Source organism: Sus scrofa, chromosome 10, assembly GCF_054392235.1.
Source record: "Sus scrofa isolate SSC_HxYL_T2T_F1_AM1 chromosome 10, Sscrofa_HxYL_maternal_Yorkshire_Landrace_v2.0, whole genome shotgun sequence".
Taxonomy (NCBI): domain Eukaryota; kingdom Metazoa; phylum Chordata; class Mammalia; order Artiodactyla; family Suidae; genus Sus; species Sus scrofa.
In genome coordinates, this window is record NC_139392.1 from 51,895,492 (window position 1) to 51,911,722 (window position 16,231).

A 16,231-nucleotide genomic window follows, 5' to 3' on the forward strand; every position below is an offset into this window, starting at 1 on the left:
TATTGTTGGAAATGAACCATTTAATGAGGACTGATAGCCCTGTCAAGATTAGAACAAAAAATACCATGTACTAGTGGATTGGTAGCTAGAATATATAATGAGCATTTAGTTAGCATATAACTTTCTTTTCCTGAATTACATCACTTTAATCTTTCATCTCTTGGTATCTAATATAATATATCCAAAGCCTTCAAATATTTTTAGCATAGGCCTTACATTTTTGCATGGAGTGTGGGTAGCAGGAGGATAATAGCAGTCAAACATGAACAAGAAATTTATAATAAATAAATGTAAAGAATACTTGTAGGAGTTCCCATCTTGGCACAGCAGAAACGAATCCGACTAGGAACCAGGAGGTTGTGGGTTCAGTCCCTGGCCTCACTCAGTGGGTTAAGGATCTGGCATTGCCATGAGCTGTGGTGTAGGTCACAGATGTGGCTCTGATCCTGTGTTGCTGTGGCTGTGATGTAGGCCAGCAGCTGTAACTCCGATTGGACCCTTAGCGTGGGGACCTCCATACGGCGCGGGTATGGCCCTAAAAAAAGCATAAAAAGAGAAGAATATTTGTAAAGTGTCTAGAGCCAGTTTGAAACATATGATCCTTAAGATTCTTACAGTGAATTTAAACTAGATATGCAGGAAAATAGAATTAAGTATTGGACAGGGGCAAGACCAGTTTGGGAAAAATTGAAAATAGAGAAGTTAAGATTTTGATGATTAAAAAGGATTCTCTGTTGAACAACCTTGATATAATACCAAGGTACCAAAACCGAGAAAGAGAGATGACTCCAAAATAGGTGGAAAAATTGCTTTGACTCTCACCAGTTTTTTTTCATTTCCACTGATACTCTTATGTTTCTGTTTCTGTTTCTTCCAACGTGAGACAGTTGGTGCCATGATAAATTTATTTTAGTGTCAATGTGTTGAATGGAAAAAATGGAGCTCCAGTTATAATCATATAGACTAACAGTTATCATTTTTAGCTATATTTGACTATGAATGTAGACTCTGGTGTTCTTCCCTAATGCAAACTCTATCTCAGGTAAAGACAGTGAAAGCAATTCTTGATTGATATTTTTTATTATCTACTAGTGCAAGATCTTTGTTGAATTCATTCCAATTTGTCTGTTCCTAGGATCCAACTCTCTTAAATATATTCTCCTTTCTTAATTGTTCCTTTCCTTTATATCCTCTTCTGTACCTGGTTTTAAGAATTAAACTTTAAGATATCAAATATGTATGTATCTTCGTTTCTAGACTCCGCTCTTTCCACTACAAAAAGTTTAACAACAAAAAGAGAACATACACTTGAAATTATTTTGGAGGAACTAAGCCAGAAACCAAGGAGTCAGATACATAATGGGGCATATATATAAATTTCAATCCATAATAAATGTATTAAACATCATAAAATATTTTAAATTTTCTTATTTTTAGAAGAATCCCAACCTGATGAACTCTTAGAAAGGAGCCTAGAAAACCACGGCAAACATTTGAAGCAAGTTTTATTCACCAACAAATCATTGACTACAGAGCAGGAAATTTCAGGAAAACCATGTAATCTGGAAATAAACATTTTTCCTGCAAACACAATGCCCTGTAAATTTGACAGTACAGGGTCTACTTACTTTCTTCGCAACTCATTGGCCCCACACTGTCAGTTTTCAAGAAAGAAAACTCATGTATGTGAGAAGTTGCTCCTCAGTGTTAAGGATGGCAGAACTAATACTGGAGAGAAATCTTTTGCTTATACTAGCAGTGTGAAAGCCTCCAGACATAAAGACAAAGTTATTCAGCATCAGACAATTCAGACTTTGCGGCAAGCTTTTAAATATAATGAATGTGGGAGAGATTTTCTTGAAAAGACTACCATTGCTACACCTAAGAGTACCCACCCCAAAGTGAAATCTTATAAATTTAATAAATTTGGGGAAAATCAATGTGATAAATCAACCTTGATAGTATCTCAGAGCAATCATCCAGAGGAGAAGAGTCACTATGAGTTTAGTAAATACGAATGTACTGAAAACGGAAATAATTTCAGTAGGAACACTCAAAGGACAGACACAGAAGGGAAATCTTTCAGCCAAAAATTACACATTAGAGAACAGCAAAAGATTAATTTAGGGGTGAAACCCTTTGAATATGGAAAGAATTTCAGCCATAATTCAGCCCTCCCAGTGCTCCAACAAATTCATGCAATAGACCAATCCTCTGACTATGACACATGTACAGAGACATTAGGTTACCAGTCAACTTTCAGTGTACATCACAGAACTCCAATAACAGTGAAACCCTGTGAATGTAATGAACGCGGAAAATCCTGCACTATGACTTCACGCCTGATTCAGCTTCCGAAAAGTCATACAGAGAAACCCTATGAATGTCATGAATGTGGGAAAGCTTTCAGTGAGAAGTCACGCCTAAGAAAACATCAGAGAACTCACACAGGAGAGAAACCCTATAAATGTGATGGATGTGAGAAAACCTTCAGTGCAAAGTCAGGCCTAAGAATACATCAGAGAATTCACACAGGAGAGAAACCTTTTGGATGTAATGAATGTGGGAAGTCTTTCAACTATAAATCAATTCTCATAGTACATCAGAGGACGCACACAGGGGAGAAACCCTTTGAATGTAGTGAATGTGGAAAATCATTCAGCCATTTGTCAGGCCTAAGGAATCATCAGAGAACTCACACAGGAGAAAGACCATATAAATGCGATGAATGTGGGAAGGCTTTCAAACTGAAATCAGGTCTGAAAAAGCATCATAGAACTCATACAGGGGAGAAGCCCTATAAATGTAATCAATGTGGGAAAGCTTTTGGTCAGAAATCACAACTCAGGGGACATCATAGAATTCACACAGGGGAAAAACCCTATAAATGTAATCATTGTGGAGAAGCTTTTAGGCAGAAATCAAATCTCCGAGTGCATCACAGAACTCACACGGGGGAGAAACCCTATAAATGTGATGAGTGTGGAAAAACTTTCAGGCAGAAATCAAATCTCAGAGGACATCAGAGAACTCACACAGGGGAGAAACCCTATGAATGTAATGAATGTGGCAAAGCTTTCATTGAGAGGTCAGTCCTAAGAAAACATCAGAGAATTCACACAGGAGAGAAACCTTATAATTGTAATCACTGTGGAGAAGCTTTTAGCCAGAAATCAAACCTCAGTGTACATCAGAGGACTCACACTGGGGAGAAACCCTATAAATGTGATAAATGTGAGAAAACTTTCAGCCAGAAATCAAGCCTTAGAGAACATCAGAAATCCCACATGGGGAATTAAACATATAAATGTAATGAATGGAAATCAAGTCTCACAATACAAAATAAAATACATAGGAGAGAGCCCCTATGAATAGAATAAAACACTTGGAATTTCGTCTGGATGATACCAGCTTTCACTAAACATCAGAGAACTTAACACAAGAGAGAAATTCTTGGAATACATTTCATATGGGCTGTTTCATCCTGGGTGCAGTCCTCATTGTACATCAGAGAACTCAATTCAGCAAAGAAACTCTAAAAAGATAATGAATACAAGAAATACTTCATACATTTAATCCTCAAAAAACTAACACTGCAGAAGAACTCTGGGAATGTAATGAAAATGTGTAAACTGTGCCAGCAATCAAAATTCATTCATCAGCAGAGAAATCTAACAGTGAGAAGACTGAGAATGTAATAAATATGTGATAACCTTTAGCTAAAATCCAGCTTTCTCAGTAAAGCAGAAAATACATAACGGTAGAGACCTCACAGTATATCAGCAGAGACAAAATCAAGGTTATAGATGTGGGGAATCTTAACTATAAGTCACATCTTTATTTAACTAACAGAGGGTAACAACATATCGTTATGACATGTAATGACTATTAATTGTTCAGGAACCATTTCCTCTTCTCCCTCATGCCACACCTAGTCTAAATTTCTCAACTACCCTGCCATCCAGATGAGATCATATTTTTAATGTCTGGATAGTGATAGTTAAAAATATGAGATCATATTTTTAACCAATGACAACTCTTACTAAATACATCTCTTGAAGTCTTTATATTTTCTCCTATCCCTTAGAATGGAGTGAATGTTACCCCCAGCAAAACCAAGGGGCTCATGCACAGAAGATGAAAGAGTACAAAATAGAAAAAAATAGGACCAAAGAGTGACTGTTGAATGAAAGTTTCTCCTACATGTTCACAGATTTTTGCCATAATGAAATAAACTTGTTCTCTGCTGAGCTTCTATAGGTTTGGGGTGTACTTAATACTGACATATACTTACCCACCCTTAGTTAACAAAACCTATGAATATGATTTCTGTGGGCACATGAACTCAATGTATATCAGAAACATAACACAGGAGAAACCTCAGACAGCATCCTGAATGACCATAATTTTTATCCACAACTCTTCCCCCTTAGGTAAATATCAGGGAAAGATAATCTGATATTTCAACATATGTAGGTAATCCTTTACCCAGAAAATGAGCTGTCATAAATATCTGATAATTGAGTTGTGAATGTGTGAAAGCTTTCAACAAGTCATGAAACTTTAATATCCCTCAGAGTTTGTTATAAGGGACAGTTTTATCAATTTGAGAAAGGTAAAAATAGCCTTTGTGTTATATCAAAACTATTGTTTCACATGTTATATTAAAACATTTAATGAAATATAACAATATTGGTTCGTGAACATTCACTAGACTAGGAAGCTTTAAAAAACAAGAAATAAATTGCATAAACTGCACAATATTGAATGTATGTGAATATTTTCTGAGTTCTCTCTCTGTTGTTCGTCCATGTAAGTTTTTATATGTGTGCCACTTAGGTGTTTGTTTTGCGTGTATTGGAACTCAACTGCATTATAATAGAGTTATGTACCCCTTACTTGGTAACTACTCTGGTATGATTTGCCCCGTGTGTATTAATAACAAATCTTTTAAAGAAAGTATCTGAAAATTCAGAATTCTATACCACATTGCCTTTCTCCTGCTGCCTCCTGACACAGGCATATAGGAAAGGCCATTGTTACTAAGCTGTCTTTTTCCAACAAAGTCAAACAACATTTTCTGTGTACTATTATATCATCTCTGGGTCACTAATAGAAATACCATATTGAAGCATATACAGATAGAAATGTATATAAATGCTACGTCTGTGTTCTCTCTCTCTCTCTTCAATGTCACTAAATATTTTCTCAGTGGTATCAAGTATACTGATGAGCCCTTTGAAGGCATTCTTCATTTATTGTATGTTTTTTATTTCTAGCATTTAAACTCTTTCCATCTCTCTGCTGAAATAACCCAGCTGATCTTGCATGTTGTTTAGCTTTTACATTACAATCACTTTATATGACATTTGGTATTCTTTGTCTCAGTTAAGCAACTGCTTGGGCTACTGTTTCACGCTGCAGCCACCTAGCTCACCAGACTTTGGGCTGTTTTTGTTTGTTTGTTTGTTTTGTTTGCCCTGTAACCTGATGAATGTGATGTATTCAAGAAAAGTTGTTAATGTATAGTCTTCGCAGCTGTTTTCATGTTTTAAGAATAGGAGCAATGCTCTTTCCTGTTCTCTAATGATCTGAACTGTAACTGAAAGTTGTTAGTTGATTTTTGGTGTATATTCCAGGGCAATTTGATGGGAAAAAAAATATTTTTTTTCAAAAATGGTGATTAAAATAATTGGATATTCATATATTTTAAGTGCACCTTGATGTTTATACCTAATTAAAGATTTATTCAAAATAAATCACAAACCTAAACCAAATAGCCAGCAGTACAACATTTCTGTTAGGAAACAAAAACTGCTTAGAGGCACACACTTTTTTTTTTTTTTTTTTTTTTTTTTTGCCATTTCTTGGGCCGCTCCTGCGGCATATGGAGGTTCCCAGGCTAGGGGTCCAATTGGAGCCATAGCCGCCAGCCTCTGACACAGCCACAGCAACGCAGGATCCGAGCCTTGTCTACGACCCACACCACAGCTCACGGCAACGCTGGATCCTTAACCCACTGAGCAAGGCCAGAGATCGAACCCACAACCTCATGGTTCCTAGTCGGATTCGTTAACCACTGAGCCACAATGGGAACTCCGAGGCACACACATTTTTAAGATGTAACACAAGCGTATAAAACATAAAAGTGAAAAAGATAAGTTGGAATTTATGAAATTTAAAAATGTCTGCTTTTCAAGATTTTCTAATGGAAACAGTAAAATCACATGCTGGGGGAAGATGTTTCTATTAGATATATCTATCAAAAGGTGTGCATTTACAATATGTAAAGAATATTCATGATGCAATAATAATACAGAGTTTAAGTGAGGGAAAAGGAAAAAGATTAAAACAGGCATTTCACAAAAGAAAATATACAGATAACCACTAAGTACTAGGAAAAATGTCTAAAACTTTAGTCATCAGGGAAGTACAAATTAAACCTTCAATAGCACTAAAATCTATTTGATGGTTCCTTGTAAAGATAATGATATCTTACCTAAAATCAACAATTTCAATTCTAGATATTTACTCCCAGGAAAACAAATAATTGTATAAAAACAAAATCTGGAGTTCCCGTCGTGGCGCAGTGGTTAACGAATCCGACTAGGAACCATGAGGTTGCGGGTTCGGTCCCTGCCCCTGCTCAGTGGGTTAACGATCCGGCGTTGCCGTGAGCTGTGGTGTAGGTTGCAGACGCGGCTCGGATCCCACGTTGCTGTGGCTCTGGCGTAGGCCGGTGGCTACAGCTCCGAATCTGCCCCTAGCCTGGGAACCTCCATATGCCGCCGGAGCAGCCCAAGAAATAGCAACAACAACAACAACAAAAGACAAAAGACAAAAAAAAAAAAAAAACAAACAAAATCAAAAAATAAAATTTTTAAAAAGAATTATATAAAAATGTCCATAGACTCTTTACTCATAATAGCCCAAAGTTAGAACTAAAATTTTTAGAATTATAAAAGTGAATTTTGAATCCCCAGTATATTGTGAGACCCAGATTCTGATTTTGCCACATGGCTTATTGACTTCACTACTTGAGTATTTATTCCCTTCCCCCTTCCATATGGCTGTGTGACCTTGGGCAAGGCAGTTCTCCTTGGTGTCCCTCAGTCTCCTCATTTGTGAGAGATGCATATGACAGCAATTACCTACAGTCCTTCTTGGAGGCATTTTCTGAGTTAACCTATGTCAGTTACTTAAAACAATGGCACAGAGTAAATGAGCAATAAGTAATTACTAACCATTATCTATTTTACTACTGTTATTAAAAATCAGGAGTTCCCGTCGTGGCGCAGTGGTTAACGAATCCGACTAGGAACCATGAGGTTGCGGGTTCAGTCCCTGCCCTTGCTCAGTGGGTTAACGATCTGGCGTTGCCGTGAGCTGTGGTGTAGGTTGCAGACGCGGCTCGGATCCCGCGTTGCTGTGGCTCTGGCTTAGGCCGGTGGCTACAGCTCCGATTCGACCCCTAGGCTGGGAACCTCCATATGCCGCGGGAGCGGCCCAAGAAATAGCAACAACAACAACAACAACAACAACAAAAGACAAAAAAAAAAAAAAATCAAAGTAAGTGTCTGTAAATAATTAAAAATCAAAAATCAACTGTATTAATGTATAATTCATATATGTATTTTTGGTGCCTTTTAATGCATTTTGAAAATTTATACACCTTTGTAAACACTACCACAATCTATATAGAACATTCCATTATACTAATGGTCTGCTCTATCCTTAAAGAGCATGAAGCCAGATTATAACTGACGATAAAATAATAAATTAGGCCTAAAGGAGATTCAGCCTTGATATGATGGGTAGGTGGGAGTTTCTCACACTCTCAGAGTCTTTTCTCTATCTGACACCATTCCTAAAATTTTGGAAGACTGTGGTCTACATGCTGGTTGACATGCCTCAGCCCCAAACATTTTCTAAGTGTCCAGTTTCCAAGAAATTGCTTTTCCACAAAGACAGCAGAAATCGCCCCCCATTATTCAACCTCTCCTGTCACCTGCCAGAGGTTCTCTCTGATGGAAGCTTTTTAAAGTCCAAACTAAACTGGAGTATTGTCACTTGGGTTCTCTCTTCCAGGTCCTTCCAGGGTAGAAGTTCCACACCACATGTGTAAATATTCTAGAGAGAAGTCATGCTTCAAGATGGGACTAACAAACATGCATGTGCACGTGCGTGCACACACTCACACACACACACACACACACACACCCCTTTCAATGGCCACTGTTTGCTTACTATACTGGAGGTGATTTCAGGTGGGACCCACTGATGATGCCTTTTAAGCCAGGAACTGCATCCTGAGTTCTCCTGCATAATGGACTCACATCATGGTAAACTCAATGAGGAATATCATCCCCATAGGTGTGTTAAAACCTTAAAAAAATCACTGTTTCAAGTAGTAGATGGTCTCCTGCCATTGTACAGAGTTCATGGGGGCATGACTTAGGCCAGAATTTGAGAATTCATCTTCTGGGTCAGGGAGAATTTTGACAGGACCTTGAGACAAGATTGAGCTGAATTCTCAGAGGCCCCTCCGTATTCTTAAGAAAAATTTAACTGCCATCAGTGGTGTGGGAATGACTGTACTTGTAAATGCTTCAGCAGTAGGTGAGGTGAAATCAAATGGAGTGATGAGCCAAAAACAACTTTTATTTGACAGTATTTATTTTCATATCAAAGTTATTAGAATAGCACAAAAGCAGACAGTAGTCACAAGACATAGGAAAACAGGTATAGAAGATTATAGGTAAAAGATGGAATCCACAGTACATAAGTATGTTCCAGAAACCATTAAGTTGCCATTGATTTTAATTGTGAAACCCTTATTCCCTACATTAATGCTTTATATCTACATATTATATTTAAAATGGGAGTGAGGGTTTCAGGCCTTTATTTTGCCAGTTTGCTTCATGTATTTTGGTGACTTATCCTTGGAAAAGGCAAAATCCAACATCCAATCTCCATAAGAGGATGAGCAATGTCTTATCCTGAGCCCACAAGCCAAGTGGTTGTTCCATGGAAGCCCCTTGGCAGCTGCAGGTCCTGAGCAGGAAGGTGACCCTCCTGGCACAGAGAGCACAGAGGTTGATATCTCCAAACAGGCCAACCAGGTAGGCCTCAGGGGCCTCCTGTAACCCCCTGCTGGTCCAACACCAGAAACACAAGCCAGGCTACAAGTTCTGAGCAACCTCCTAGACCTGTGTCTGTGATGGCTGTTGAGGATAAGAAGCCCCAGGGATTTCTGGTTCTGCCTGATTTGACAGAGAGCAACAATCCAGAGTAGGTAACAGTGTGATGCTCGTGGGGGTACTGTCTCGCCATTATGATGCCAGGGGCTTTTAGGATCCTGGGCATCGTTATGTAGTTTTTGCTAGTCTGCCTGGTGTATACCACTTGAGGCTGCCAAGCAGTGTTTCCCATACATCTGCCTTTTCTGTGCTGTATTCAAGAGCAAGAGTAGCCTCCGTGCCTGAAAGAGTGCAAGGCAGCTGCTGACACATAGTAGTGCTTTAGCTCAGGACCACATCTAATTGTGTCCTCCTTTAAGCTTGGGCACATCACACCTACTTAACATTAAAGCATTACTATGTGTCAGCAGCTGCCTTGCACTCTTCGTGCTTTGCCAAAGAAAGGAGTGCAAGAATGATGTTTCTAACCAACACACTGGAAATTTGTTTTCATATTTTTTTTTCCTTGGGAAAAAAATGAATACATTTTTAAGTAGTCTGGCTTATCCTGACTCTGGCAAATTTTTCCAATCTTTTCATATTATTTAGCTATAAATTGCCCCTTAGCACTGTTTTCACTACATCCCATGATTTTATTATAACCTCATCCTGTTATGGTCATAAAAGAAATTTTGTATCATAGCTCTCTCTGCTGAGACTCAATTTGTGACCTAACATATAGTCTCTTCTGGAAAAGGTCCTGTTGTCCATTTGATACAGTGTTCTATATAGGTCGGATCTAGATGGTTTCTTGTGTTGTTCAGGTTCTCTATTTCCTTATTTATCTTCTATCTAGTTTTATGATAGTACCTTATTGATAATGAAGTACTGAAGTCTCCCTATTACTGTAGACATGGTTGATTCTCCCTTCGATTCTGTTTTCTGAGCCTACTTCTCTCCCTGGGTATTTATGATGAGTTTCTAAATTTTCTTATATATGTGAGTGTTTTGGAATGATCAGGCTCCCAAAAATTTTTTAAAAAAGAAAAATTAAGGGATTTAAAGAAAGGTGCTGGACCTATACATCCTCTAGAAGTTGCATCAGCCAGATACTGAGAATGGCTTCCTGGAGTTCCTGCTGTGGTGTACCAGGTTATAGATCTGGCATTTTCTGTGCAGCAGTGCAGGATCAATCCCCAGCCTAGTGCAGTAGATGAAGGATCTGGCTTTGCTGCAATTGTGGCATAGGTTGCAGCTGCATCTTGGATTTGATCCCTGGCCTGGAACTTCCATATGCCTCAAGTGTAGCCAAAAAAGAAAAAAAAAAATGAATGACTGCCTACCTCTGTGTCTGCACCTCTGTGATCAGAAGCAGCAGTCAGCAATAAACACAGGTCCCAAATGTTTGGGGGACAGGGTCATTATTGCTCCATGAAAACTGCTTCATGATTGCCTGTAGCAGGGTTGAAGGTATGTGAGATGAGTTAACTACTGTGGTGCTAAAAGCTGAAACTGACTAAAATTAACTTAAATTTATAGAACCAACCCATCTCTTGAATTGCAAATCAGGAGACTCCAGAGTTCCAAAATAGTTACATCAGACAGATTCAGCAAGCATAATTATTGTCTGGGAGGGGAGATAGATTCCTGGTCCTTCTTAGTTCTATCATCTTCCCTCTAGCTCCATCTTCTTTACATATTTTTAAATTTATAATGGTTAATTATTTATTTAAAGGGCAATGTTTTATTTCTGTAACATTTTTAGCCATATTAAGTTCTATCACTTATTTCTGAACAATCTCCAGTTTGTACCATGGAAGTTCTCAGTGCTACAGAGAACTCAATCATTGGAAAGCCAAGTATATTATTTCTAAGAAGCTAAATGGTTTGGGCAGGCTTTTTTAAATTTTTTTAAATTTTTTTATTTTTGTTTTTTCTTTTTAGGGCCTGCATGTGCAGCATATGGATAGGGGTCAAATGGGAGCTGCAGTTGTCGGTCACAGCCACAGCAATGCCAGATCCAAGCCATGTCTGCAACCTATACCTCAGCTCGTGGCAATGCCAGATCCATAACCCACTGAGCAAGGCCAGAGATAGAACCCGCATCCTCATGGTTACTAGTAAGGTTCATTACTGCTGAGCCATGATGGAAATTCCTACAGGATTAGTTAAGCCCATAGGAAAGATTTTTAATTTGGAGAGTGGTTTTCTGGGAGCTAAATCTTCCTACCCAATCATCTGGCTGTCTTGCTTTCAATTAACATTATTTCCACTCCATCTGGTGAGTGACATTAAGACTCTTGGTGAAACAACTACAGGAGCCCTGGCAACTTTTATTTCCCTAATGACATGGCTTTCAGGTGGCCTTTCTTTCTATGGAAGGACTGATTAGTGACAGTAATAAAAAAAAAACCCATTAATACCTGTGGACATTGGGCAAACTCATCATGAAAAGTTAGTACTTTTTGTCTTTTAACAAATCACCACAGCTAATTAGCATTAATTCCCTCAAGTTTCTTATTCACATGTAGTAATAAAAATTAACCCACTGCATGAAGCACATATGTTGTATTTTAAACTAAGAAGTAGAGAAATATGAAGAGCAATATTACTGAGTAATATCACTCAAATTAATATGCTTATTGCCATAGCATTCAAGTCTTTGTGTCTTAGCTTCTGAATGTGTTTTGTGCAGTGGAAAACTTTGGCACTTTGGTGAAGACCATGGTCCTTGATAAAGTTTTTAATGCATAAAGTATAATAGGATCACAGTGAAAACCAGATATATTGAAAGAAATTAAATATTTTTTTAATTTTTTGTGGTATAGTAGTAAATGTGGTATTTTATTCATGCATCAAATACCCAAATCCAGGGACAGATTTATAAATTGTCATGATTTCAAAGTAGAGATGAGCAGAGGGAGATAAAGTGAAGGAATACAAAAACTTGAGCTCACCTCCTCTCATGAAAACCCCAAAATCACAACTAACTCTTAAACAACAATTGACAAAAAAAGACTAGAACCTACCAAAAAGGATATTCTATATCCAAAGACAAAAAAGTAGACACAACAAGACTGGGGGGCACATTCAAGATATAATCAAAATCAATACCTGCTGGGTGAGTGACTAATAATCTGGAAAACTGTATTTCAGATGCTCTCCCACAGCAGTGAGAGTTCTGAGTCCCATGTCAGGCTACCCAGCCAGAGGATCTGGCATCCGAAGGAGAATATTTGCCCTTGAAAGCCAGTGGGGCTTGATTGAAAGAACTTCACAGGACTGGGGGACATAGAAATGCCACTCTTGGAGGTCTCATGTGCACCAGGACCCAGAGAAAAATCAGTTACTTCATAGGATCCTGGGCCAAACCTAACAGCTGGTCTTGGAGGGTCTCCTGGGGAAGTAGGGAGTGGCTATAGCACTGTGGGGACAAAGACACTGGTGGTAGAGCTACTGAGGAGTTGAGGTGTGAGCTTTCTTAAAGGCTGCCATTTTGACACAAAAACCTTGCCACACCTCAGATCAAACTATGAACAGGGTGGGAACAAGCCCCACCCCTTAGAGGACAGACTGCCTAAAGTCTTCCTGAGTCCAGAGCCACTTCTTAACACCCCGCCCACCAGAGGGACAGGACCCAGCTCCACCCACCAGTGGACAGACATCAGTTCCTCCCACCAGGAGGCTTACCCAAGCCTCTAGACCAGCCTTGACCCACCAGGGGGCAGACATCATAAGCAAGAGAAACTACCATCCTGCAACCTGCAGAATAGAGACTGCAAACACTGAAAATTGACAAAAGGAGACAGTAGAGGAATATGTTCCAGACAAAGGAACAAGATAACACCTCAGAAGAAGAATCGAGTAAAGTGGGGAAGGGCAATCTACCTGAAAAAGAATCCAAGGTAATGATAGTAAAGATGATTATGACACAAGACCTTAGAAAAAGAATGGAGGCACAGAACAGGCAGAGATGTTTAACAAAGATGTAGAATATATAAAGAACAAAGAGAATTGAAGAATACAAGAACTGAAATGAAAAATACAAAGAGGTAGGCCATAGCAGAATAAATGAGGCAGAAGAATGGATAAGTGAGCTGGAAGGGGGGAAAAAGGAGGAAATCACTGCTGTGAAACTGAATAAAGAAAAAAAAAAGAAGTGAGGACAGTTTAAGGGACCTCTTGAACAAGGGGTCCCAGAGAAGAAGATAGAGAGAAAGGGCCCAAAAAAATATTTGAAGAGATAATAGCCAGAAACTTACCTAACATGGGAAAGGAAATACTCAAGTCCAGGAATCACAGAGAGTCTCATATTGGATAAACCCAGAGAAGAAAACAGTGAGATGCATGTTAATTAAACTGAAGCAAAATGGAGTTCTTATTGTGGCTCAGCAGGTTAAGTCCCCAACATAGTGTCCATGAGGATGTGGGTTTTATTCCTAGCCTCACTCAGTGGGATAAGGATCCAGCATTTCCACAAGCTGCAGATTAGGTCACAGATGAGGCTCAGATCCAGTGTTACTGTGGCTGTGGCATAGGCTGGCAGCTGCAGCTACAATTCAACCACTGGCCCAGGAAGTTCCATATGCCATAGGTGCAGTTGTAAAAAGAAAAAATAATTTTGGAGAAAAAATGGAAAAAAAAGGACGATGTTAAAAGCAACAGGGAAAATCAACATATAACATACAAGAGAATCCCCATAAGATCATCAACTGATTTTTCAGCAGAAACTCTGTAAGCCAGAAGGGAGTAGCACAATATATTTAAAGTGAGGAAAGGGAAAAACCTACAACAAAGAATAATCTACTTGGCAAGGCTCTCATTGAGATTTGACAGAGAAATCAAAAGCTTATATACAAGCCAAAATTAAGATATTCAGCACCACCAAACCAGCTGTACAACAAATGCTAAAGGAACTTATCTAGAAGGCAAATAAACTAGGAAAATATAATTACAAAATGAAGAGTGCCCATTATAGCTCAGTGGTAATGAGCCCAAATTAGTATGCATGAGTGGACTTTAAAACAAAGACTGTTACTCACTGGCCTCCCTCAGTGGGTTAAGGATCTAGCATTGGAGTGAACTGTGGTGTATATCACAGATGTGGCTCAGATCCTATATTGCTGTGGCTGTGGCATAGGCGGGCAGCCACAGCTCCAATTCAGCCCTCGTCTAGGAACTTACATATGCCACAAGTGTGGCCCTAAAAAGCAAAAAAAGAAAGAAAAGAAAGAAGAAGAAAAGAAAAAGAAAATTACAAAATGTAAAAATTCACTGGTAAAGGCAAACACACAGTAAAGTTAGCAAATCGTCCACAAGCAAATATGATATCAAAACCAGCAATCCTGAGAAGAGAGTAAAAATGCAGAATACTGGAAATGCATTTGAAATTAAGAAACTGGCAACTTAAAACAAACTTGTATTTATGTAGACTTCTATTTCAAAACTTCATGGAAACCACAAACCGAAAATCTAAAGGAGACTACGCAAAAATAAGAAAAGGAATCTGTTAGTTACCTGGTGACCTAGTGGTTAAGGATCTGGCATTGTCACTGCTGTGTTTCAGGTCAATGCTGTGCTGCAGGTCTGATCCCTGTCCCAGGAATTTCCACATGCTGCAGTTGTGGTCAAAAAAAGAAAGTAAAAGGAATCCAAGCACAATCATGAAGTCATCAAATCACAAGAGAACGGAACAAAAAAAGGAGAGGAAGAAAAAAGACCTAAAAAACAAATCCAAAACAATTAACAAAACAGTGATAAGAAAATACATATCAATACTTACCTTAAATGTAAAAGGATTAAATGCTCCAATCAAAAGACACACTGGCTGGAGTTCCTCCTGTAGCACAGTGGGTTAAGAATCTGCATGCAGTGGAAGGGTTGCTGTGAAGGCTCGGGTTCAACCTCCAGCCTAGCACAATGTGTTAAAGGATCTGGCAATATCATAGCTGTGGCTCAGATTCAGTCCATGGCCCAGGAATTTCCATAGGCCATCAGTGCAGCCATTAAAAAAGAGAGAAAAACAAAATAAAATTTAAAAAAATAAATTAAAAAAATAAAATAAATAAAAATAAAGGAGTTCCCATCATGGCTCAGTGATTAACGAATCCAACTAGGAACCATGAGGTTGCGTGTTCAATCCCTGGCCTTTCTCAGTGGGTTAAGGCTCCAGCATTGCCATGAGCAGCTGTGCTGTAGGTTGCAGATGTGGCTCGGATCCCACGTTGCTGTGGCTCTGGTGTAGGCTGGCAGCTACAGCTCCAGGTAGACCCCTAGCCTGGGAACCTCCATGTGCCACAAGTGCAGCCTTAGAAAAGACAAAAAGACAAAAAAAAAAGAGAGAGAGAGAAAGAGAGAGATGGGCTGGCTGAATGGATACAGAAATAAAACCTATACGTATGCTCTCTACAAGAGACCCACTTCATATCTAGGGATAAATATGGACTGAAAGGAGATGGGAAAAGGTATTCCACGCAAATGGAAATCAAAAGAAAGCTGGAGTAGCAATACTCATATTGGACAAAATGGACTTTAAAATAAAGAATGTTACAAGAGGAGTGTCCATTGTGCCACAGCAGAAACAAATCCAACTAGGAACCATGAGGTTGTGGGTTCAATCTCTGGCCTTGCTCAGTGGGTTAAGGATCCAGCATTGCTGTGAGTGTGGTGTAGTTCACAGATGTGGCTTGGATCCAGCACTGCTGTGCCTCTGGTGCAGGCTGATTGCTATAGCTCTGATTCGACCCCTAGCCATATGCCACAGGTGTGGCCCTAAAAAGACAAAAAGACAAAAAAATAAAAGAATGTTACAAGAGACAAAGGACACTACAAAATAATAAAGAGATCAATTCAAGAAGATATAACAATTGTGAATATATATGCACCGAACATAGGAGCACCTCAACATATAAGGAAAATGTTAACAGCCAGAAAAAGAGAAATCAATAGTAACACAATAATAGCTGGGAACTCCAGCAGCCAGCTTACATCAATGGATGTATCATCCAGACAGGAAATCAATAAGGAAACACAGGCCTTGAATGACACATTAT

The 16,231-nt window shown here is 38.9% G+C and overlaps 2 protein-coding genes across 11 annotated transcripts in view; both read left to right on the top strand.

Moving 5' to 3' along the window:
• The window catches only part of ZNF782 (zinc finger protein 782), a 57,657-nt gene extending 51,952 nt beyond the window's left edge, over window positions 1–5,705 (top strand). For all 10 annotated transcript variants that reach the window (XM_021064572.2, XM_084979689.1, XM_084979692.1 and 7 more), the window contains one exon: window positions 1,438–5,705. In XM_021064572.2, the coding sequence (XP_020920231.2) occupies window positions 1,438–3,299 (1,862 nt within the window). In that variant the 3' untranslated portion in view covers window positions 3,300–5,705. The remainder of the gene's footprint in view (window positions 1–1,437) is intronic.
• Window positions 5,706–12,997: 7,292 nt separating this feature from the next.
• ZNF510 (zinc finger protein 510) overlaps window positions 12,998–16,231 on the top strand; it is a 44,758-nt gene continuing 41,524 nt past the window's right edge. Inside the window, exon 1 of the mRNA XM_021064574.2 lies at window positions 12,998–13,043. Coding sequence (XP_020920233.2) covers window positions 12,998–13,043 — 46 coding nt within the window. The remainder of the gene's footprint in view (window positions 13,044–16,231) is intronic.